The sequence below is a fragment of the Asparagus officinalis genome, chromosome 8, assembly GCF_001876935.1.
Source record: "Asparagus officinalis chromosome 8, Aspof.V1, whole genome shotgun sequence".
Classification (NCBI taxonomy): domain Eukaryota; kingdom Viridiplantae; phylum Streptophyta; class Magnoliopsida; order Asparagales; family Asparagaceae; genus Asparagus; species Asparagus officinalis.
Window position 1 is genome coordinate 87,591,548 of NC_033801.1, and position 26,630 is coordinate 87,618,177.

The 26,630-nt window shown below is 38.3% G+C and overlaps 1 protein-coding gene across 3 annotated transcripts in view; it reads right to left on the reverse strand.

The window, feature by feature from the left end:
* Positions 1-26,630, reverse strand: part of LOC109851315 (DNA mismatch repair protein MSH6-like) — a 57,440-nt gene that overhangs the window by 23,298 nt on the left and 7,512 nt on the right. For all 3 annotated transcript variants that reach the window (XM_020421384.1, XM_020421383.1, XM_020421385.1), the window contains one exon: positions 25,249-25,340. In XM_020421384.1, coding sequence (XP_020276973.1) covers positions 25,249-25,340 — 92 coding nt within the window. The remainder of the gene's footprint in view (positions 1-25,248; positions 25,341-26,630) is intronic.

The following is a 26,630-nucleotide window of genomic DNA, read 5'->3' on the forward strand; positions in this document are numbered from 1 at the left end:
CGCCATAGTGGAGAGAGAAGGAAGAAGCCCTAATTCTTTGCAGTAGTGGCAATCGAAGAGATGAGCCCGAACAGCAAGTTTTTTGGGATTTGGGTTTAAGATTTAGTCGGGTTTTTTACCCGATAGCCCGCTATTAAACATCTAAATCCCCTTCAAACTGATGCGCACGCCTCGCCGCCTTTCATGAGGCGCTGCAGGGCGCTCGGAGGCGCACGCTCGGCGTAAGCGTAGCGCCCCGCACCTCATGCGGGACGATACAGCCTTGCGCCCGAGGCGCGCGCCCGAGGCGCGCGCCCCAAATCGCATTTGAAAACATTGCTAGTATTATCTTTTTATTTTCTCTTTATTGTATTTGCTCAATAATTTTAGACCCACATCGGATATGGGAGTAAACTTGTTGAAGGCTTATTTAAAGAGGTTAATTCTATGAAATAAAGCAATGATTATTTGAAGAAAATTTGGTTTTCGTTTGTGAGACTTTGTGTAATTGATTTGATCTTTAAGATTTGAGTCAATGGTGGTGAAGCCAAGGCCCGCGTTACGATTCGTGGTCATATCGTGTTAAAATTGTTAATTTTGTTATCTTTTCAAATCCTAGTTTTCGCCAAATCCTTGTTCTTCCCCAAATCTCCCAAATCCCCACCATAAATCCCTAAAAATCCCGTTGTCCCGCATCATTTTGGTATCAGAACAAAAGTTGATCAACCAGATTCTTTTCCACCTCAGGTTCTTACATCTCTTTCTTCCTCTCACTTATTCTATTTTTATTTTTTTTAGTTTGTAAAAAAAAGAAAGGAGATAAAAAACCGAAGAAAAGAAGAGCCAGATCCAAATGTGTTAGACCCCCATCAACTCTCAAAACTCATCATAGCCCTTCATTACAAATACGAAAAAAAACCTAGACCTAGTTTTTCCTCCAGCCGCCTCCTTCATCCCACCTCTAAACTGCCAAACCAAAACCCCACCTTCCCCGCCTCCGCGTCCTCTCCCTCGCCAAAACACCCTCAATTCCCATCTTTCCTCTTTGCCTTCAATCCCTGCCACACAGCCGCCACACCTGCTCTTTCTTCCGCCAGCTACGTACCGCCACCCTCCCCTGACTCTCTCCCTTGATCTCCTTTTCACAACAGCCACGAGTCCACCCCAGCCGGCCATCTCCTCCACACCAACCGTTCATGCTCCTCTTACCACAAGCAGCCCCTCCGACCAAGACGCTATCTCCTCCACTACGAGCATCCTTCTCTTTCACTGTATAGGAGACGACGACAGCCTCCACGATGACCACCCCCTCTCAGATCTGATCCCTTCTCAGATTAGATCCAATCACCATTAACTTTCCCGCATCAACAGCCGTCGCGACGACCGCCCCCTCCTCATCATCAACGTCAGCTAGCCCTCTTGCTGGTCCTTCAGCACCACCGAGACGATCGCCTCGTCCTCAGCGGAGACAGGAGAGCGATCCTCTAAGAACAGCAACAGCAGCACAGCAACCACAGCACAGTAACAACAGCAAACAACAACAACTCAGCAGCCTGCAGTACCATCAACCAGAGGTTTGTTAATGAATCTTCATCAAGGTAGTTCTAATATCATCGATTCTACGTCTTTCTAATTAATCTGGAAATTGCTGCAATCACTTTTAGATCGGTTCATCTTGTATACTATCAAAATTGTTGGCTGTCCACTAAACTTGTGTGTGATTCTGTTTTACCTTTATTGGTGCTAAATCTTGATTTTAAATTAGAACTATTCCAAATCTAGTTTGGTTAATTATCTTGCTGCAATCTTACGGTTCAATATTATCAGCATGGATTTTGTTGTCGATATCACAAGTTAAATAATTGATGTCTGATTTGGACCAAGTGACGTATAGGCCCCATGAACATGATGAAGAAGGCGGATCTCGAAACGGACATTATCCTCATCAACCTCATGAATACATAGGTCCTCATGCCAACCGTTTTGAAAATCGCTCACCTAGGGACAATTCACCATTTGACCCAGATGAGATGTATCTAAAGTATGTTAAACTAGAGGCACCCACTTTCGAAGGCCAGTTAGATCCTCAGGTTTTTATCTTTTGTATGTCGGACATGGACCACTATTTCGATTGGTATAAAATGTCTGATGAGAAGCGAATTCGATTTGCCAAAATGAAGCTAGTGGATCAGGCTAGGCAATATTAGTCTAATGTTGAGAAGCTGGTGATTCTTAGGAGGCAAGAGCTCATACAGACTTGGGATGAGATAAAATTAAAACTCTAAGAAAAATATTTGCATGTCGTACAAACAACGCTTGCTCGATCAATGATAGCGCTTAACGCAAGGCAATCGGCCAGTATCAGAGTACATCACCACATTTGATGAATTTCTAGTTAGGTGTGGCGAGAATGAATCTGACACTGTAGTCTTGTCTAGATTTCGCTTAGGACTTAGGGAAGATCTTAGGCGCGAACTCTTTGTGGGAGACATCTCCACTCTAGAGTAAGCCTATTAACTTGTCCAAGATTTAGATCGATCACAAGGCTCTCCTTTCACTAGACGCACCGACTATGGGAATAATACCAATAAGTCAATCACTGTTAAGTCCCCACTTAGTCAACCCCAGTCTCAACCCCGAACTGGATCTAGAACCTCCACGTAGAAGCCAGATGATAAAGGCAAGGGAGTTTACAGCGAGTCATCTAGATCGGCTTAATCTACTCGATGTTTTAGGTGTCAAGGGTTTGGTCATATTGCTGCTAAGTGTCCGAGTAAAACAAGGACTTTAATTGTTGAGGCCCGATCGGACAGTGACCAGGATGATTTAGAGGAGATTGTCCACAACCCTAATGAAGATGTTTGGGAGGATGAATCTGCCGAGGCCATCTTAGGATGTCTTTGGAGCGTGCCCACACCCTCGATCAACAAAGTGGGCGAAGTTTCCCGTCGACTTATTGTTGTGAGGTGCACATTAGCTCAACCTAAGGATAGTGATGACCAGTGTTTTCAATGCGCGAGGCGCAATGCGGGGCGCAAAGTAAGTTTACACGCACATGCGGAAGGCGCAAAGTAAGTTTACGCACACATGCGCAAGGCGCGCCCGAGCGAAGCGAGGCGTACTCCAGACCACAAAAATTCATATATTTATTATTATATATGCAATTATGCAGTATGCAACAAAATTCATAGATTTATTATTTACAAATAATATAGTATATAGATTTAGTGAATTAAAGTATTAAACTTGTACGTTAATTTTCATTCAAGCTTGTAAATTATTCAAACTTTCATACTAGTATATTGCATCACTAACAACTATATTACTAAATTTTATTTTCCTCTTTACAGGTTACAAATGACGAATCAAGTTTCAACTTTCAACTTTCAAGTCAACTAGTAGCACTACACCTAGCTCAAATAACAAGAATCAATACTCATAGTCTCACACAGAAAATCAAATAGTAGCACATTTTCAACAATTATGACTGATATGTATTAATAAGAAGCAAGCAATTAGTTCATAATATCATGACTCTGCATATTGATATTAAGCCAAAGAAAAAAACAGTTAACAGTCAAGAGCGATAATAACAAAATAAATATATTAAGAACTAACCAGTGATTTTAAAAGCGCTCTGAGGCGCGCGCCTCGGGCGCAAAGCGCTGCGGCGCGGCGGCGTAGCGCCCTGCATGAGGTGCGGGGCGCTAAGCTTACGCGAAGTGCGCACCTCATCAACGCCCCGCAGCGCTTCAGAAGACAACCAAGGCGATCGCATTGAGTTCAACAGATGTGGGTTGGTTTTAAACAGGTTATCGGGTACAAACCCGACTCAATATTACACCCAAGGTCCTAAATCGGTCTCACCTCTTCGATTTTTACCGCTGCAAAGAAAATTAGGGCTTCTATCTTCACCTCTGCAAGAAGAATTAGGGCTTCCTTCTCCTGTGGCGGCGAGCAGAGGACGACGAGCTTCCGACAAAAGAGCGGAGGACGACGAACAGCCGACGACGAGAAGAACGCGGCGAGCTTCCGGCGGTGATCGAAGGTTTGTTTCCCGACTTTTTTCATTTCTTTTTGTTTGCCATTTTTTCTCTCTGTTCGATTTTCTCTCCCCTCTTTGTTTTTTTTTCCTTTTCTCTCCCCGCTTCGTTTCTTTTCTTTTCTTTCTCTGATCAAAACTTCGGTCTCACTCTCAGTCTCACCTCTTTGCCTTTTTTTTTATTCTCACATGAACTTAACAGCTCTGTTGCCTTTTTTATTTTCTTTTTTTCTTCATTTATCTCCGTTAAGAGCTTAATGTTGTTCGGGTAGTTGGTAATAAACTGATTTTTAATGTTTACTATTTTAATGAATAGTTAGTACTTAATAACTTGAGTTAATGATTTGAGGTAGTGAGCTAAGAATTTAGATTTGACTGTTTGACAGCAATTTGGCGAGTAGAGAAGTTTTGTTCAAACATTGTGTTGAGTCAGTTGATGTTAAGATGGGGTTAATCAAATGATTGTTTGACTATAGAAATACTAACTTACAAATGTTTGACTGTAGAAATGCTAACTTACAATTATTTACAAAGAGATTTACGGACTAATTGCTTGCTTCTTATTAATACATATTACATATCATGATATCAATCATAATTGTTGAAAATGTAATACCATTTGATTTCTTGTGCGAGACTGCGAGTATTGATTCTTGCTATTTGCACTAGGTGTAGTGCTACACTGCTATTAGTTGACTTGAAAGTTGAAAGTTTGAAACTTGATTCGCTATTTATAACCTGTAAAGAAGGAAAATAAAAATATAGTTGTTAGTGTCATGCAATATATTAGTATGAAAGTTTAAAAATATAGTTGTTAGTGTCATGCAATAGAAATTTCACAAATATTTATTATTTTCATGCATCTTGTATATCTCAAAAAATTTATGGTCAGGAGTGCGCCTCGCTTTGCTCGGGCGGGCACATCATATTGCGCCTTGCGCATGTACGCGTAAACTGACTTTGCGCCTCGCATTGCGCCTCGCGCATTGAAAACACTTCAACTAACAGCTAGGAAGAGTAAGTTAACATTAAATCTCTCTTTGTAAGTTAGTTAACAATCAAATCAAATCAAGTTTAGAAGAGCGAACTTAATTAAGAACTGAAACAGTGAAGCTTTAAAGAGTTAAGATACTATAATTACTATAAGTCTATAACTAATTCATCAAGTTTCTTTCTCTAAACAATTAACAATCAATAAAATACAACCCAAATAAACTATCATTGAGTTAACTTATAGAACTCTGAGTGGATAAAACAACAATCAAATTTCGTTGAGCATATGCTAGTACAAAACAAAAGAAATGGAATCTGAAAACCTAACAATTAACACTAGCTACAGTAACAAAATAATACTTAATTTTTCCTATTCAAATACCTATAGTACAAAAAAGAAAAAAAAGAAAAAGAACTGCTCGCTGAGGAGAAGAAGCGATGAAAACGACGTCAAAAAAAAAGAAGTGATGAAAAGAAAACTAGAAAAGAAAGCGATGAAAAGAAAACTGGAAAACAACAACGAAAAAAAAAGAAAGGAGAAGAAGCGATGAAAAGAAAACTGAAAAACAACATCAAAAAAAAGAAAGGAGAAGAAGCCATGAAAAGAAAACTGCAAAACATAAAAAAAAGACAGGAGAAGAGAAAAATCGCTGCTAGCTGCTGTCAATCGCAGTCGCCGATTGAGCTCACCGTCACCCGTCGCCATTGCCTGTCGTCGTCGCTTGCTGTTGCCGCTGAATGGAGACCGCAAGAATGGGTATCAAGAGAAAGAGGGAGAATGAGCGATAGAACCCTAGCCCAACTTCTTATTTTTTCTTTTCGGGTTTAAGTTGGAACCGGATTGGTACCCAATAACCCAGCTTCCTCTGCTTTCAGGTCCTAATACTGAAGCACACGCCTTGTGCTTGCGTCAAGCGATGTGGGGCGCTCCCCAGGCGCGCGCCCAACGCAAGTGTAGTGCCCCGCACCGGCTGTGGGGCACTGATCCACTACGCCGAAACGTTTCGCGCCCGAGGTGCGCGTCTCACTGCGCCCTTAAAAACACTGATGATGACTAGCGAAAAACCACAATTTTTCACACAACTACAAAAATCAATGACAATAACTGTCAAGTCACAATTGACAGTGGGATTTGTGTTAACGTCATCGCCTCCAACATGGTGACTGTACTTGGATTGAAGCATGTTCCCCATCCTCAACCATATAAAGTATCTTGGGTGAACACTGCGTCCATTGAGGTTAAAGAGTGATGTCTTGTCCCAATCCACTTTGCTACTTATTCGGACAAAATTTGGTGACATTGTTACAATGGATGTTGGTCACATCAATTTAGGTAGACCCTGAATATATGATCTAGATGTCACTATCTATGGACGATCAAACACTCATTCATTCGTTCATAATAGTAAAATGATCAAATTAGTTCCATCACGACCTGCTCCCCCACTTGCTCCTAAACGGACCGATCCCTCCAACAACCAACGGGGACTAAATTTGATCAGCTCTAAGTCTCTGGACAAAGAGGTCGCTAAAGGGTCTACCGTTGTTGCCCTTGTTGCTAGGGAGATTACTGAGAAATCCCAAGAGCAAATTCCTTCTGCGGTAACCCAATATTAAAGGAATTTACAGATGTTTTCCCGGAAAAACTCTCGGACACTCTTCCCCCGATGCGTGACATCCAACACGCTATAAATTTTGTTCCAGGATCTACGCCTCATTACAGAATGAATCCAACTGAGCATGACGAACTCAAGAGGCAGGTTGAAGAACTGTTGACTAAAGGGTTCATTAAAGAGAGTCTGAGTCCATGTGATGTGCCGGCATTACTAACCCTAAGAAAGATGGTTCATGGAGAATGTTTGTTGATAGTCGAGCTATCAACAAGATCACCGTGAAATATCGGTTTCCTAATCCCAGACTAGATGATATGTTAGATATGATGTCTGGAGCCACCATATTTTCCAAAATTGATTTGAAGAGTGACTACCATCAAATTAGGATTCGTCCAGATGATCTATACGAGTGGATGGTTATGTCTTTTGGGTTGACAAGTGCTCCCAGCACCTTCATGCGAATTATGACTCAGGTACTATGATCTTTTATGGGCAAATTTTTGGTCATTTACTTTGATGATATCTTAATTTATAGTAAGTCGCTGGAGCATCATATTGACCATCTTAGTCAAGCCTGTCTTACTTCGAGGAAAGAGAAGCTATTTGCAAATCCCAAGAAATGTGTTTTCATGACTGACCAAGTTATACTTTTGGGATTTGTTGTGTCTTCTCAAGGAGTTTCTGCTGACCCTCAAAAGGTTCAGGCAATTGTAGAGTGGCCCGAGCCCCGGAGTACTCGAGATGTAAAAAGTTTTCATGGGCTCGCAACTTTCTACAGGCGATTTATCAAGGAGTTTAGTGCTATCATGGCTCTAATTACAGATTGCCTGAAAAAAGAGGAATTTCAATGGTCCGAAGAAGCTGCCACGGCTTTCAAAGAAATCAAGCAGAGAATGACCGATGCACCCATTATGAGGCTTCCTGATTTCTCTAAGGTGTTTGAGGTCGTGTGTGTTGCCTTGGGCATTGGTATAGGTGGAGTATTGAGCCAGGAGAAGCACCACATTGCCTACTTTAGTGAAAATCTTAGTGGTGCTAAACTGAACTACTCTACCTACGATAAGGAGTTCTATGCGGTTGTGCAATCATTGCACAATTGGCGACATTATCTTTTACCGCAAGAATTCATTATTTATTTGGACCATGAAGCCCTTTGGTATCTTAATTCTCAGAAGAAACTTAATGCCAGGCGTGCTCGATGGGTTGAATTTCTACAAGACTACACTTATACCCTCAAACACATGGTTGGAGTTGAGAACAAGGTGGTTGCACTCAGTCACCGAGCTTATCATCTAAACCGAATGAGTGCAGAGGTAGTGGGTTTCGAAAGAATCAAAGGGGAGTATGAATCATGTCCCGACTTTGGAGAGATTTTTGTTTCTTTAAAAGGAATGACTCCTGAGATAGATGGCTTCTTGCTCCAAGATGGCTATTTAATTCGATTTCGCAAGTTATGCATTCCCCGTACTTCTTTGAGAGATTATCTTGCTTAGGCATTGCATGCAGGAGGCCTTGCTGATCATTTTGGTCATGAAAAGACTATAGAGGTCGTGGAAACTTTGTTTTACTGGCCAAGCCTTAAAAGAGATGTTGCGAAGTTAATAGGGCAATGTCGCACTTACCAATTAGCTAAGCAACGTAAATAAAATATTGGTCTGTACACACCTCTCCCTGTTCCAGACCGTCCCTAGTAGGATGTGAGTATGGATTTCTTGTTAGGACTTCCTAAGACTATCAGAAAACATGACTCTATTTTTGTAGTTGTGGATCGTTTTTGTCGTGCAACAAAACGTCTGATGCTTCCAAAATTGCTCGAATTTAATTTGATGGTGTGGTTAAATTACATGGTTTGCCCAAAACCATTGTATCTAATAGGGTTGTGAAGTTTATGAGCTATTTTTGAAAAACTCTATGGCACAAGATGGAGACTAAACTTCAGTATTCGTCGGCTTTTCATCCTCAAACTGATGGTCAAACCGAGGTAGTTAATAGGAGTCTAGGCAATATTTTGCGCTGTTTGGTTGGTGAGAATTTAGAAAATTGAGATCTTCGAGTTTGCATACAATAGCTCAGTCAATAGATCAGTAGGTATGAGTCCATTTGAAGTTGTGCATGATTACAAGCCTAGGAAGCCTATAGACCTCATTCCCATGTCGCACCATCCTAGGGTGTCCGAGTCAGCAGTTGCATTTGCATACATTCATGATTTGCATCAAGAAATCAATAAGAAAATTCAAGAAAGCAATGAACAGTATAAGTCCCATGTTGATTTACATAGAAGACATCTTGAATTTAACGAAGGTGATTATGTAATGATCCGGATTCGCCCGGAACGGTTTCCACCTAGAACCGTCAAGAAATTGCATGCTCGTCGTGCTGGACCTTTTAAGATTATCAAGAAAATTAACTCAAATGCTTATGTAATCGATTTACCTCTAGATTTCGGAATTAGTTCGACATTTAATATTACAGATTTGGTAGCTTATAAAGGTCCCTCTTTTAACCCTAAAAATCTACTTGCGGATCTTGATGAGCCTACCCCAGACCCTTTCCTTGAGGGACCCCCGTTGTCACCACTGTCTACTACTTTTGTCTCATTTACAGCTGAACAAATTGATAGCATTCGGGATGACCAAATCATCTCCATCCGAGATGGTGGTTTCAGACGATATCTAGTGCGTTGGAAAGGTCGTCCTGAATCTGATGATACATGGATTACTCGTGAGGACCTGCAGCGCCTGACTCCAGATCTATTGGAGTATTATGAGGGCCAATTAGAGCCTTACTCGACAGAGTCGAGTTCTTCCCACCCCGGGAAATTGATGAGGACATTGCACAGCGTCCACTTCGCATATATTTTCGCCACCGCCGTCGTGTTGTCTCAGCTCATGTGTGGCTTTGATCTTGAGAAGACTTGGAGTCTAGCTAGTATTATTTTTTATTTCCTCTTTATTGTATTTGCTCAATAATTTTAGTCCCACATCGGATATTGGAGTGAACTTGTAGTTGTTGTAAGCCTATTTAAAGAAGCTAATTCTATGAAATAAAGCAATAATTATTTGAAGAAAATTTGGTTTCCATTTGTGAGACTTTGTGTAATTGATTTGATCTTTAAAATTGAGTCAATAGTGGTGAAGCCAAGGGCCGGGTTGCGATTCGTGGTCATATCGTGTTAAAATTGTTAATTTTGTTATCTTTTCAAACCCTAGTTTTCCCCAAATCCTTGTTCTTTCCCCAAATCTCCCAAATCCTCACCATAAATCCCAAAAAATCCCATTGTCCCGCATCAAGAGGTTTTACAAACATTTTTTATCAGATATTGGAATAGCTTATTTTAATCTATATTCTTCTCGGTTTGTACCAATTATTTCTTGAATATTTGTTGGGCATTTGTTTGCATAAAAATGGCCTTATTCATGACATTTAAAACATATACATCCTTTTAAAAAAAATTCTTTTGAATATACTTCTCTTGGTATATATTGTCTTTTTTGAAAAAAAATTTAAAATTCAGGTTTCCACTTTTTTTGTTATTTTATAGCATGGTTTTCTTTCATATTTTTCTGAGAATAATTTTTATTTTCTGGGTTACAACCAAAATCTTTATTAATGTCTTCATCATACTTTGTATACCAGTTGTAAGCTAGTTTCGATTACTTAATCTTTTTTATTTGTTTTATGTTTTATCTGTTTTATGTTTTTGCTTCTAGGCAATATTCTGTAGTAGAATTAATACATGCTTTCTTTAGGAATCCTGTATTATATGTTGAATTAATATTTTGATCTGCATATATAGATATAAAATGATTATATCTATCTTCTATAATCTTGTTCCATCAAATTGGGATTTTGGGGGGAAAAAAGTTTTAACCAAAAGTTTCTGATCTCTGTCATTTAACTCAAAAATATAACCAGTATATGTTGTTGTAAACTCCTCTAGCATACATATATCACATAGGTTTAACTTAATTAATAATTTTTCGTAATCTTTTGCTTCTTGCAATTTTTCTTCCGTTATGTCTCCATATAAAAGTGTCCTTAACCTTCCAAGTATTTAATTCTTTTGTTTCAGCTGATTAAATGTTTTGTAATTCTTGGGTATGCATTTTCTCTATATTTTTAAGCCACACAAGAGTATGTCCTTCACACAAACTAGTTGCATATTCCATAAAGTTCTCTTTTGTTATTTATATGGGCAAGATATGTAAAGTTCCTAATATATGCTGAGTCCACTTAGTCATATATTTTCTTAATTTTCTATGTGGGATTTTATCTATATTAAAATAATTCCCATAATTTCTCTTTTCTTGTTTATCATCTATAAACAGATGTTTTCTAATTTTTTTGACTATTATGGTGATTTATCCAATCAGATCTTTTACCGTATCTTCTCATTTCTGGATCTTCATCCATTGATATTAGACTTTTATCTCTTTATCTTGAAGTTCTATTAATGCATCAATGTATCATAATATATCTTGAACAAGCTTGGTTCAAGTTCTACTATTGCTAAATAACATGACCGAGATAAAGCTAAACACCTTTTAAAATTTATCAAACTACTGATAAATAATGCAATTATTCTCAGTCCTAAAAAGATTGAGTTATTTAAGACTGAAATAGAATTTTTAGGCAAATACATAAAAAATGGACGAATAGAACTCCAGCAAAATATACATTCAAAAATAAAAAAATAAAAATCCTAATGATTTTTCAACTCCTAAAGAATTGTAAATTTTCTTAGGTCTGCTAAACTACAGAAGAAAATTTATGCCTAATCTTTCGGCAAGAATAGAAAATTTACAAAAGTAACTTACTAAAATGCAAGCGAAGTATAAGAAAGAAAATTGCGAACAACCTAAAAGATGTAATACTTATAAGATCAAAATTACTATAATGAATTTAGAAAGACCTGAAATTAAAAAAAAAATAAAAGCTCTAATTAGATCAAAAAATCATATGGTATCCTTTAGATACAGATGGCATTATTTTACAAACTGATGCTTCTCATCTTTTTTGGGCAGGAATAATTATTGTCAAAACAAAAGAAAAAAAATATAAAGGTAGTAGCTTATGCATCTGGAAACTTAAAAGGCTGAACAAAAATATGCTACTTATGACAAAGAACTTCTTGCTATAAAATTAGCAATAAAAAATCTAAAAATATATCTTCCTGACAGAAACTTTATTATTGAAACTAATAATAAAGCAACATCATAATTTTTAAAGAAAAAACAATTAATAATATTTGAAGAAAATCTTAGAAGAATTAGAATTACTATGTATTTAGAAACATATTCTTATGATGTCAAATATATCCCTAGATATACTAATTTTACAACTCAACTTTTTTTCCACACCGTCTGCAAAGAAGCTAGGAGAAAGGGTGCAAAAGGCACTGAATGATCATGATGAGTCAATGAAAAGGCTCAATAAGGAATGGACCAAAAAGAGAAAGCTAAAACCAATTCTTCTCAAAACATTTCATCCACAGATGAAAAGGAAATTCCTAGATGAATTCATCTAAGTATGAATCCAATGAGATTTAGGCCAACCGGCCCTAGAAGCCCCACTGGTCTATGACCTTCCGGTCAGCATCTTCGACCTAATGGTCAAACATTTCGATCAACTGATCCCGCTACTTTCCTTAAAGCTACCATAAAAGAATGATATGTAAAGGATTGAAAAATAAAAATCCAAAAGATTACGAACTTTTAAATGGCATTTTCAAAGCTGATCAAAAGGGCGAAAATAGAACTATAAATTTTTACCTAACATAGCTAAATGAAAAATTAAAAGAAAAAAATGAGGCCATTACAGCAAAAAAAGGGGACATCAATAAGCTAAAAAGAAAGTAGAAAATATAGCAAAATATTTTTCTGCAACGAAGTCTCTAGCCTTAACAAGAAAAATGAGCAACATGTTTGCGGGCTACTCTCCTAAACAAAGACAATTAAAGAGTATCCTCGAAACTTTTGATCCATCAGATTTAGTGAATTTAAGGAGTGAAGATTTCCTTGAACTAATGAAGTTTTTTTTAATTAATTTAAAAAATTCAGTTTAAGAATCACAATCTCAATTCCAAAAACTCTTAGAATCGCACAATCAACTAGTTAATGACCAATTCTTGCTGAAGATCTTTAAAGATCTTCGAGAAACAGGAATTGAGGGTCTTCTCAGCAAACATGAATTAATACTAAATTAAAATAATAGACCTCGGCTTCTAGATTGTTTTCATGAAATTTCTGAATATAAAGTGCAAATGGAAAAAGGATTGGTTCAAGAGATGTACCTCAATACCAACAATCCTAAAGTTTTTGAAAGCATCATGCCCCCAGTATGGTTTAAAATTGTCATGTAGTACGGTACAAAATATCAAAATGTATTCATGTTCGGTATTTGGTCTATCTGGGAAGAAAGACAATATATAAAAATGTTCCCTTCAGTACAGCTTTGGGAACTCCACAAAGTCATTGAAGATCCGCGATAGTTAAAGATCAAATTCAATTGAACGGACTTTGTAAGAAAATGAATGTCGAAATATTGCGAAAGAATTCTTTGACACTATGGGAATTACCTGGCTTAGTCCCATCTATTAAATGTGAACATAGGGCAATTCCATTTGATTAGCAAGCAGCTTCTTTAACTCTTACATCCCACCATATAGAAACAGTGAAGGGTTTTATTGATTCACTTCATTTGAAAAAATAGGAAAATAATTAAAAAACTATTTCTATTTAAACAACAATCTCGAACCTCCTCAATCAACAGTAGCATCGACTTCAGATCCTATGGAAGATGAAGGATAGGAAGATTCAACGACCCTGATGAATCAAATAAATATAAACACAGGAAAGCAAGCTGGATCTAATGACAGGACCACAGGATAAAAATGTTCTCACCAACCGCACTCATAGCCATAAAAAGAATCCTACTTTTTGAAAAAAGTATTTTGTCCGCATTCACCGAACTAACACAAACAGGATCTGCTTTTTGCTATACCAATTGCTTTTCAAGAAATATTGAAGACAAATGGACGTGGTGATGGTGCCAAATATGTACCCGACGGACCTTTGTACTTACAGTTTTTCTTTAAAAGAAATGATGGAACACAATAGCTTCCTCCATAAAAAGAAGAATCACTAGCTCTTGAGAGGCATTGAAGTTTAGTCTGAGTTTTTTCTTTGTATTCTGAGTGTTTCTCAGTGAGTTTTAAATTTGAGTGTTTTTCTACTATGCTAATTGCCTACCTTGGAAAAATCTTGTACTCTACATGACTTACTTGTTCTCTAAAGACAAGGTCACGAAGCTCTTGCTAATTCTGAGTCATTACTGACACAAGTGCTTCCGACCAATGATGAATTCACTCAACCATTATGTTCTCGATGCAACCAAGTGACCAAGCAGATGCTTAGTATTATCTTGACGTCTAAAGACATGCTTATACCTACAAACAGGCATGACTGCGCCCTCTATTACATTTGGTACATCGGGTCAATTCAAGTTGAACACATCCAGGTTTACGTCAATTCAAGTTGAACGCATCCGGGTAAACTATGAGCATGCCTTGAGCATATTGCCATGAATAGTGATGAAATTTCTTCACATTTCTGTGCATCGACTCTCGTCCACCCGTACCACCATTTATGGCTTTAAAGATAAGAGTACCCAACCCACTAGAAAGATTCACAAGTGTCATATTGATAACTTAAAAGACAGAAGTGACATGCCATATTACTGATGTCGAGATGTCATATGATCATAGGTGACGTTGGATTACTATAATTTGATTATCCCCTCCACATTACATCAATGCACGAAATATGTAGACAAACGAGGGGTCATCAGGACACTCCCCGCCAAAAGCCAGCCGTTAAAAGACCCTTCAATGAGCCATTTATACTAGATTTAGAGAACTAAAAAAGAACGAAAAATTTTAAGAAATATTGTAATGATTTGGGAAAGTTGGACTACATAAAGACCCTTCAACAAGCCATCTGTAATAGATTTAGGGAGCTATTGTAATGATTTCGCCACAAATGGCAACGAATGGGTATTGAGTGAGAATTTCATTTTTGAGTATTCTTTATGTGTTGATAGTGAGTCTAATCTTGCAAACATAATTGCTCAGCAAGATAACTTGCTAGATACAACACATTCACTAGACATGCCCTTATCTGAGGCAAATAGCACATAGCATGGGATAAAAAATTATGACCACACGTAATTCATAATCCCTTCAAGGCATAAGGATTAGTTGCCTATCACCTTCGGGCGACGTATCTCTAACTTTGAAAGATACCAAGAAGACTTAGAGATAGATGACGAAGCCCCTCAATTCTCTCACTATAGCCAAGAGTCGCAGTGTATAACAGCAAATATGGGACACGACATCAAATCCAGTCGAAGATCAGATTTCAGTAAAGGTTGTCGAGAGCCACTATGACCTTTTGCACCCAAAGGAGCAGTTACTACTATCGAATAGGGAGAGGATCGGGATGTCACTCCTCTTGTCTCCAAAGAAGAGCTCATATTAGAAAAACTATCAGCTTCACTCATCTAGTTCTTCCGAACAGCACTTTGATGTCAGTATCAGGCAGTGTTCTAGGGCCTAGCAATCAACATGGACTCAATCAATAGAGTGGAAAACAACGATGTTGCTCCACTATAAGCTCAGCAATTAGACGGCCAAATGCGCTCTGAACAGCGCAAACCTCCAATGATGACATGATCATTCAAATTAACTTGGGTGATGAGGCTAACGACAAGCCCATATTCATAAGCTTTGGGCTATCATTAGATGAACAATAAAATCTCATCTCTCTCCTACAAGAGTACATCGATGTCTTTACCTAGAGTAACAAACATATGCCTGGTCTTAACCCAGAAGTCGTGCATCGCCTCAATATTAAACAGTACGTTAAGCCCATCAAACAACCTCAATGGCAATTTTGCCAAGATATCATGGAGGCAATCGAAGCCGAGGTCAAGAAGCTTGTCAAGATATATCATCTGCGTATTTAATTATTTATCTTCTGCTATTGTATATTATATCCGGATGTGATGTGTGGAAATGTAAGCCTACATTTAATAAAATGGGTTGGCATACAAAATTAGCACTTAGCATATGTCACCATCCTATCGCATGTTTCGTAAATGTAGGTCACTGGGCGTGACACTATTCTTCCATTCCGTTCTATTCTGGGTCATCTCTGCCGTTAAGTAAATCATAATCATATCTGTCTTAATTGCTCCCAACTAAATTATGTTAGGTCTAACTCTAGATCCATATCTCATTAATTATAACTTTATCATATTTCAGAATAGATGCATTAAGAGGACTATGTTGTACATGACCAAACCACCTTAGTCGCTGCTCTCTTATGTTATTCTCAATTGAAGCAATCTCTAATTTACTATAAATGCACTCATTTCATATCATGTGTTTAAAATATATCCACAAGATCATCGTAACAATCCCATTGTTGCTATACCTATTTTTTGCGGCTAAATTACCATACTAGTATTTAAAGTAGACCATTTTTATCAATATGGCATTTTTAAAAATTCTGACAATATTAGGGAATTTTATCTCGACTCCTTTTACAATTAGACTATTTTTCTCGTAGGCGGTGAGAATCCAAGAGAGAAAATTTCTTATAAACCCCCACCTCTCAAAATTATTGAAATTACACCCTAAAATGATTATATTTTTCATCTTTTCTTTTTCCAACTCTTTTTCATCTATCAAAAATTATTCTCTACCCTTATTCCACCCCAATTGTTTCAGCTAGCTACAACTTTATATATCTTATTCTAATAATTACCTCAGTGACATTACTATAAATAAATCCCTTGAAATTAAAGAATAACGGACGTATCACATGGAATAATTGGAAATAGCATCATAGAGAAAAAATTCATGTAGGGAATTTAAACGAGAAATTAGCATATCTTTTTGGGAAATATCTCTTGACCTCTGGGGTATAACACCTGGAAAGAATAGAGGAAGTGTGGCAAACTTGGAAATTAAGAAAATTTTTGAACCTTCAGCATAACAATAAAGTTTAAAGCTTCTTTTGGTATTCTGAATGCTACATCTCATGAAATTATCTGTTTGATATGCTTATGCTCTATGCAGAATAATTTTCTGTGAAGGGAGATATTAATTTTTGATAGATGAAAGAGTTCGAAATGGAAAAAGATGGTGAATAGAATAATTTTGGGTGTAGATTTAATAATTTTGAGAAGTCAGGGGATTGGAAGAAATTTTCCTATCAGAATTCTAACTGCAGGAGAGAAAAAGACCTTATTAATAAGGGGTGACCGAAGTAAAATAAAATAATATCGCTGGAGTTTTTTAAAATACCCTATTAGTAAGGAAGGCCTACTTTAAATACCAATTTTGGAGATTAGCCTATTTTTAGCACATTTTGTTTTTTAATCTAACATTCTAAAAAGGGCAACTTAAATGTCAGTTAAAAATCTCTCACCGAACAATGTTCCGTAAAATTCATAATTCATCATGCCTTTCGTTAAGACAAACAACCTTTTTATGAAGAAAGCTTATGCTAACAATAATATCAACTCAACAATCTCTCAAACTGGAACTTCCATCTAAGTCATACCGGAGAAATCAACAAGATATATAACTAAATTTTCTAAAAAATATTGGATCCATATCATCTTGCATCAAGCTCCTTCCGCTGGACCACCTCATATGAGATGATAGTTTTATTTAATCTAACCTACCATCACCAAGCATACAGTTTTGACTACCATGACCTCTTGTGGGGAAAATTAATCTGAAGAGTGGTTGATTCTGCAATATACATCTAGTTATGAGATCAATCTCTAAGTATTTTAAGCCTACACTATCCATCAGTCTACTCCACACTACCAACTATTTAAAAAATATCTGAACCATATAAAGCAAACTCTTCTCCCAAACAAATGACAAGTAATAATATATGTAGCAGATTAAAAGTTTCTTACAAAATCACTTGTATTTTATATATGCAGCTTTAATCAAAGAAAGGAGTTGACAGTTGACACATACCTGATGATCAGAAAGGAGTTGACACAGCGTGATGATTTTAGAATTTACTTTACATATTATATACCTCTAGATGCCCTAAACAAGAATTTCCTACTCCATGTCAGTTAGATGATAGAATTGTGGGTATGCATACATGTGTATCTGGGCAAGAGCATGTATAATGATACATTTTAATAAGATGGTGAGTCACAGCAAAGATGATGAGTGCCCTTTTCTATGAGACATGTATGAAGAAGAAAGAGATTACTGGAACTACTCTAGCCATGAGTTATATTATTTCTAAGTCCATTGATTTCCGGCATCCATCTTATAGGATCAATCATAAAGGATCTAACTATCTCATCTCTCATCCAATTTTCCACTGAATTATAATCATACACTTCTGTAGGTGACACCAAATTTAATCTATGTTAAAGAGAAGTTTTGTAAGATCAAAAGAGAAATATCTTAATAAGAAAACTATGATGCGAGTTTTATACATATGAAAGCTAACTGATAAAAGGAGAGATATGAAAGATCTAACTGAAGTTGGTATCACTAGCTTAAGTAAAGGCAGGTTAAAATCGGGCTAGATTTGAGCTGTGCGCTCAATTATGCGGACACCCGGTTAATCTGACGACTTTGCCATCAATTCACTTTTTTGCTAGCAAAGATCATGTAGATAATCTATTTTCTGTTAGTGGAAATACATTGAACAGTCCAACTCCATGAGCTCCTACTTTCATTCCTAAGTGCTTCATAGACAATCATTCCTGAGTGCTTCATAGACATAATCATCTTCTTCGGCAAGTCGCAGTGAAATCATCCCCTTCAAATGTTGATTTCCTTCTATGATGCTCGCTGACGGAGGCAGAAGTCTTTGCTATCTTTGGGGTTTTGAAGTGGCAGCAGACGAACCCTATTTTGCGCAAGATCTCGAGATCTTTTTCTAGCTAATTTCATACTTTTGTTGTTTTAGTTTTATAATTTAACTTTCCCCTGGAAGTCCAAGAAACCACTTGAGATTATGTACCACATTTAATTCAATTTGACTATCTACTTGAAAATTTTGACTCTACAATTTAATTCTCTGTACTTCATCATCTCCATTTTCTCAAATAATTGTGAAATTAAAAAATATGTCAAATATAAAGTGATGAGTGTTTCGCGCCGTGCGGAAGCGTGCTCGACAACCAAACGAGTCGGTGAGCGATGAGAGAAGAAAACCAAAACCAAACACGAGTGCAATTCACAAAATAACGACCAAAATCACACACAAACACAGGAATTTACGTGGTTCGGCAATTGCCTACGTCCACGAGGAGAGGATGGGGAGATTTCACTATATGGAGAAGAAATACAATGGGTTATAACTCACAAAATCACTCAAATATAACCCTAACCAAAGCTCTCAACTCCCTCACAATATCTCCCTCTCAAAGTGCTCAAAACAATGCTAATTCTTTCCTTTTCTTCTTAAGAAACCCTAAAAACGTGGTTCTATTTATAACAAAACACAATCCCAAATAAATTAGGATTCTAAAAACGAGTCTGCCATACCAGGGTGTGGCGCAGACCACACCCATGGCAGACAGGACAGATTCTGCCACACCAGGGTGTGACGCAGGTGGCGCAGACCACACCCATGGCAGACAGGACAGATTCTGCCACACCAGGGTGTGACGCAGACCACACCTATGGCAGACAGGACAGATTCTGCCACACCCATGACAGACACCACACCAGGGTGTGGTGGAGTCTGTTTTGGGTTATTTTTCACGTTTTTCACAATTTCTTCGCCGTTTTTACAATTCTCCACCTCGGCGAAGTATTCCCAACACTGAGCCGACACCAACATGAGCACCAATGTGTCGTCTCTCCAAACTCGGCTGCACCAATATGGTTGCCTACGTACCCCCTCTTCCAAGGGATCAAGCCGTTCGTAGTTCATCCAAATGGCCGTCAACGGCCTCAACAATCACGAATGTGCAACAAGTTTCAACAATGATCAAACTTGTTACTCGGAACCACCTTAGTGAGCATATCCACCGGATTATCCTTCGTGTGAACTTTCACAATCTCCACATCGCCATCTTCAAGAACATCCCGAACGAAGTGATAACGAACGTCAATGTGCTTCATCCTCGCATGAAAAACCTGATTCTTCGCCAAATAGATAGCACTCATGCTATCACAATGAATGGTGACGGACCGCTGCGATATACCAAGTTCCTCCAAAAGTCCTCGAAGCCAAATAACCTCCTTCACAGCCTCCGTAACCGCCATATACTCTGCCTCCGTCGTAGACAAAACCACCGTAGACTCTGAGGTGAATCTCCAACACACCGGCGCACGGATCAAAGTAAAAACATACCCCGTAGTAGACTGGCGCTTATCCAAATCTTCGGCATAATCCGAATCCACATATCCAATGCACAACTGTCGACCTGTAGTGCCCCGCTCATAAATCAAACCAACATTGAGCGTACCTCGAATGTACCTCAAAATCCCTCACGGCGTCCCAATGACCCACTCCTGGATCGTGCATGTATCTCGAAACCATGCTCACCGTCTGTGACAAATCCGGCCTCGTACATACCATCGCATACATCAAGCTCCCAACCACACTCGCATATGGAGTCTTCGACATCAACTCTCGATCTTCAACTGACTTCGATGAAAGACCAGTTAAAAGCTTCAAATGGGCTCCTAATGGTATACTAACTGGCTTCGTATCCATGCTAACATGGAATCGCTGTAGAACCTTCTTCAAATAAGACACTTGTGTCAAACAAATTCCTCCCTTCTTCTTGTCTCTGCCGATCTCCATTCCCAAAATGCGTTTGGCCTCACCCAAGTCATTCATCTCAAACTCATTTGAAAGCTGAACTTTTAACTTATCTATAGCCGACCTGGAAATAGAGGCAACCAACATGTCATTGACATAGAGCAACAAATAGATGTACGTACCTCCTTTCAACTTGCGAAAATATACGCAAGGATCAAACTGGCTCCGAGTGTACGAATGACCTAGCATAAAACCATCGAATCGCCTATACCACTGTCGAGGAGACTGCTTCAAACCGTATAGCGATTTCTTTAACCTGCAAACCAACTTATCTTTTCCTGCAGCTCGGAATCCCAATGGCTGAGTCATATATATTTCTTCATCAAGATCACCATGAAGAAATGTCTTCTTCACATCCAACCAACCTAACTCTAATCCATATTGTGCCACCAAAGCTAGTAGAATCCGAATTGAAGAATGCTTCACCACCGGAGAGAAAACCTCATTATAGTCAATACCTTCCTCCTGTGCATAGCCTTTCGCAACCAACCTAGCTTTGAACCTCAATGGAGTGCCCTCAATGCCCTCCTTCGTGTACACCCACTTGCACGCAATCGTCTTTCGCCCCTTTGGAAGCTCAACAAACTCCCATGTATCGTTCTTATGAAGAGACTACATCTCCTCCTGATAGCTACCTGTCACGAATCAGCCTCCGAACTCTGCTCGGCCTCTCTGAAAATAGTAGGTATCATCTCATCGATACTCTCCACCGGAAGTGCATATGCAACTGTGTCGGCATACCGTACTAGCACCCGTATGTCTCTCCTCTGTCTCAGAACCGTAATAGAATCCTGAACCTGAACCGTCGGTCCCTGATCCTGCACATGAGTACCTGTATCCTCCGCACCACTACCGTGCTCGCCTGGCATCACCTCAGTCGGCACTCTAATGGATACTGCACCATCTGAACACTATGGAGCTGCATCAATCTCCACCACCTGCGATATCTTCTTTGTCGGGTCGCTCTCCACCTGATGAGAGCTGGGAAGCTTCAAGATAGAAGCCTCATCAAATGTGATGTCCCTACTCAGCACAATCTTCTTATCAACTGGATCCCAAAGCTTGTATCCCTTGACACCACGTTTGAATCCTACAAATATGACCTTCCTAGCTCGAGGTTCCAACTTATCAGTTCTAACATGATAATATACAGGGCAACCAAATACCTTAAGCTGGTCATAGTCATGTGCTGTCTCTCCCGACTACATCTCCATAGGGGTCTTCCCCTCAATCGCAGATGAAGGCAACCTATTAATGAGGTGGCTCGCATATAAAAGTGCCTCAGCCCAAAAGATCTTCTCCAAACCACTATACGCTAATAAACATCAAATCTGCTCCAGCAAAGACCGATTTAACCTCTTTGTCACCCCATTCTGCTGCGGTGTATGACTAACTGTGAAGTGCCTCTCTATGCCCTCGTCTCGACATAGCTGCTGAAAGAGGTCTGAAATATACTCACCGTCGTTGTCGGATCGCAACGTCTTGATCTTTCTCCCTGTCTGCAGTTCCAATCTCTTCTTCCACTCCACAAATAAATCTAGGACTTCATTGTTATGCTTCATGATGTACACCCAATAACGCCTAGAATAGTCATCAACAAACGTGACGAATCAATGTCGACCACCAAGTGATGCAGTCTTGGTGGGACCCCAAACATCTGTGTGCACGTAGTCTAGGATGCCCCTCGTCTGATGAATGGCAGTCCCAAACTTCACCTTCGTCTTCTTGCCAAGAACATAGTGCTCACAGAACTCAATTTTTTCACTCTTGGCTCCCTTCAATAGCCCCTACTTGCACAATGTCTGCAGTGACTTTTCACCTGTGTGCCCCAACCTGTAATGCCAAAGCCTACTCATGTCCGCCTCTGAAATAACCGAAACAACCTGACCAATCTCGGTGCTCCCATTCAGATAGTATAAATTTTGACTACGAACTCCCTTTATCACCACCAAAGATCCCTTAGTAACCTTCGCTACAGCGTCCTCAAATGTCACCCTGAATCCCTCAGCCTCCAAAGCTCCAACTGAGATAAGATTCTTCTTTAGTTGAGGAACGAATCTCACCTCCTTCAACTCATGAGATAAGATTCTTCTTTAGTTGAGGAACGAATCTCACCTCCTTCAACTCACGGACTACTCCATCGTGTATCCGAATCCTCACAGTACGTTGAGGAACGAATCTCACCTCCTTCAACTCACGGACTACTCCATCGTGTATCCGAATCCTCACAGTACATATCCCACAAATACCACAGGATTGATCATTTCTCATGACAACAACACCCCCATCAAGTCTCAAACGATGAAAACCAATCTCGCTTAGGGGTCACATGATAAGTAGCGTCAGAATCAAGCATCCAATCTGATACATCCAAATGGTTCATCTCCGAAGTAATCAAAAGAGAAAATCTCGAATCATCAGAATCATCGACTTTCGCAACATTCACATCATTGGCCTTCGGGCCCTTTTTCTTGCTATTCTCCTCTTCCTTGACCTTTGGACAGTCTCTCTTCCAATGTCCTAGTTCCTTACAGAACGCGCACTGATTCTTAGCTAGCTGGTAACGACCTCTTGACTTTGACCTTCCTCGATTACCACCTTTCGGATATGGGCTTCTACCTCTCGTCGACAAGGCCTCTCCTGAAGTACTAGCGCGGGAAGTCTCCTTATCCTTCCTCCTCAAATCGTAGTTCGTCAATGTGTTAGTCACTTCACTATAAGTGATAGAAGATCTCTCGTTCAGCAAAGTAAGCACGAAGGTATCATACTCCTCATCCGGTAAGGAGCCCAAAAAAATAATAGCCTTGTACTCATTCGTGATCTTCTTATCCACATTCGTCAAGTCCGACAACAACTTAGTATAGTTGTTCACATGAGCCGCAAGTGAGGTGCCTCGGGACATCTGGAATCTGAATAACCTACGCAGCAAATGCAACCTGTTCTCAACACTCTTCGTAAGATACTTATTGTTGAGAATTTCTCACATCTTCATCGCAGACGTCACCCCAATCACATCATATTTCAGCTCATGTTCCAAACAAGACCTGATCACCCCACAAGCGTTCCTATTCATCTTTTTCCATATCGCCTCTTCATATTTAGGTGGCCTCACATCGACCATGATGGTCTCCTCCAAATTTTGAGCATTGAACGCATCCTGTACGTCGCTCATCCACAAATCAAAATTAATTTTACCGTCATATTTCACTACACTAATCTTAGTGTTTTGAAAACTCACTTGAACTGTACCCGTCATCTTGCTATTTTTACCAACTTCTTCACCCATAATCACAAACTCCAAATTACAAAAAAAGATTCAAACTTTACAGAATTTAGAAGTTACCCAACTGAACCCTAGATTGGATTCCAAATAGAACTCCTAACCACACGAGGAAAGTGAGATCTTCAACGGTAACTTCAAACCCTAACTCCACCAAAGCCTAGAACTCCAAGAACCAAGTTTTCAACTGAATCTTCCTCCACCTAATCCAAAATCCTAGATCTGAAATCTGAGCTCTGATACCACTTGTCGCGTGTCGTTGGAAGCGTACTCGACAACCAAACGAGTCGGTGAGCGATGAGAGAAGAAAACCAAAACCAAACACGAGTGTAATTCACAAAATAACGACCAAAATCACACACAAACACAGGAATTTACGTGGTTCGGCAATTGCCTACGTCCACGGGGAGAGGATGGGGAGATTTCACTATATGAAGGAGAAATACAATGGGTTATAACTCACAAAATCACTCAAATATAACCCTAACCAAAGCTCTCAACTCCCTCACAATATCTCCCTCTCAAAGTGCTCAAAACAATGCTAATTCTTTCATTTTCTCTTCTTAAGAAACCCTAAAAACGTGGTTCTATTTATAACATAACTCAATCTCAAATAGATTATGATTCTAAAAACGAGTCTGCCTGGCAGACAGGGCAGATTCTGCCACACGCATGACAGACACCACACCAGGGTGTGGTGGAGTCTATTTTGGGTTATTTTTCACGTTTTTCACAATTTCTTCGCCGTTTTCACAGTGAGCAAGATGGCGAAGAAAATACAATTCTACCCTTTAAATTAAACTAAAAAATAATTAAGAAAATGTTATTTTAGGAGTACCAAAGCATTACTCAAAAAAGATAATCTATTTAAGGGTTTTTGTCAGGTAAGTTGTTTTGATGATTTTGTGTTTATCTAAGAATTAGATAAGGTTTCTTATTAGGTAACTTAATGTTCTAATCATATTTAGTTTACGAAGCATAATATGTGATTATTTAAGAATTAGATTAGGGTTTTTATTAGGTATTACCGTATTACTGTTTTTTGTTACATAACTTACTGTTGACTAGTTATGGAATGTTCAATTGCATGTCTGCTGTCATTTTCTAAGTATATTTTCAATTTTCATGAGTTTTATACACTTTAACACATGATAAATAATAAATATATATATTAAAAAATTAAAAAACGCATAATTCTGCATAATCTAATTATTTAATACAGTTAATCGTTAAGCGGTCTCAGATCGCGCACATAATAAAACCGTGTTTTTGAACATTAACTACAATAAATGGTAGCCTAAAATTATGAAATTGGCAAATAAGTTAGATAACTTAGACATGAAACTGAGGATATATGAACAGACCACACTGCAAATATATGCAATATTCTATATGAAGAAATGATGTGAGGAAAATAAATGATTGCATAAAAATAATAAAATCAATCAACAATACCAGCTAGCAAAGAGGCGTGCAAGTAAGCGTTCCACGTCCGGAAGCCTCAATAACTCTTTGCGGAATTCAAGTGCATAAGCAAGGCCAGAGCCCTGATAGTAAGATTTACAATTAATAGAAAATACATGCTTAGACTTAAAGCATAAGGTAACTCAAATCAATTAATCAAACTATCTAATGCAATTGTTTCGATAGAGACTCAAAGGATCTGTGGACGTACGACCCTACTTGACTTTTTTTGTCTTCCACATAGACAATAGCCAGATTAAATCCACTCTAGAAGAAAAGACAACAAAGTTCAAAACCTCTTCTTCAATATTTACCCATTTGCAACCACAATATACAATGGCTTAAGCTGTAGTTGCCCCGCATATTATTTAACACTGAACATCCCCATACATGTAAGGACAAAATAAATAAAGCTTTGCACCAGGGTTGTCTTGATTAGCCCATTCTTTCTCACAGTTTTCTTTTATGATTTTATCACAACATTTGCTCAAAAGAAAAACCCATTAATAGTAGGTAGGCATACTAAATAAATTAAATATGATTACTAAATAAGAAGTAATCTACAGAGAGCTTAATATGCTCAATTTTCTGCTATATTTTTGTTTAATATCCAAGCAATTTTTTGCTATTTTTCTATTTTCTCTACTGGCATTATCGATTACACTCTGTCATTTACTATTTTCATCTTTATGCATATCTTGTCCCACAAGGTCTTATTCATTTACCTCTACAAGCCACTGAAACACACATCATTGTAAATCTCTTTATTCAAATGTTCTAAAGGTAACACTTAAAATCAGGAAAAAATATTAGCATGTTTATTTCAGCAAAGTGCCTGAAAAGTAATTTCTAATTTCCATCTTACAATAGACTTTTTTTCGTTCTATTTCTGAAAATCATAATCTTCTTTTCAATCTCAGGGATGCATTTGGAAACTTAAATTATATTATATCCTTAAGAAAGGGAGAATAAAATAAAACGAAGGACAAACAAAATACTCTGTAAATGTCTTCATGTATTAGTTACTTACTTGATAATTGTCACAGTTAAATAGTGTAACCGCCCGTTGTCTACAAGAAACTTTCCTCTTCAAAGCCATATTAAATCTTACGTGATATTGTTTCTCCATTAATGAAATTCAAGATCTAAATTTTTTAGTTTAAATACTAATATTTAAGCTTTTAAAGCTAGAAATTAAAGGAAAATAATCCTAGTTTTATATCCTTTAATAATTTTCTCTGATAATATTCAAAATCTAAAGATCATAGTTTGACAGCTCGGGTTCCATTGTAGTTTCAAGTTTGACTATTTTCTGAAGCTTAGGATTAAGTAGTTCCAACAATCTCAGATTACCCATTTTAGTAACAATTTTG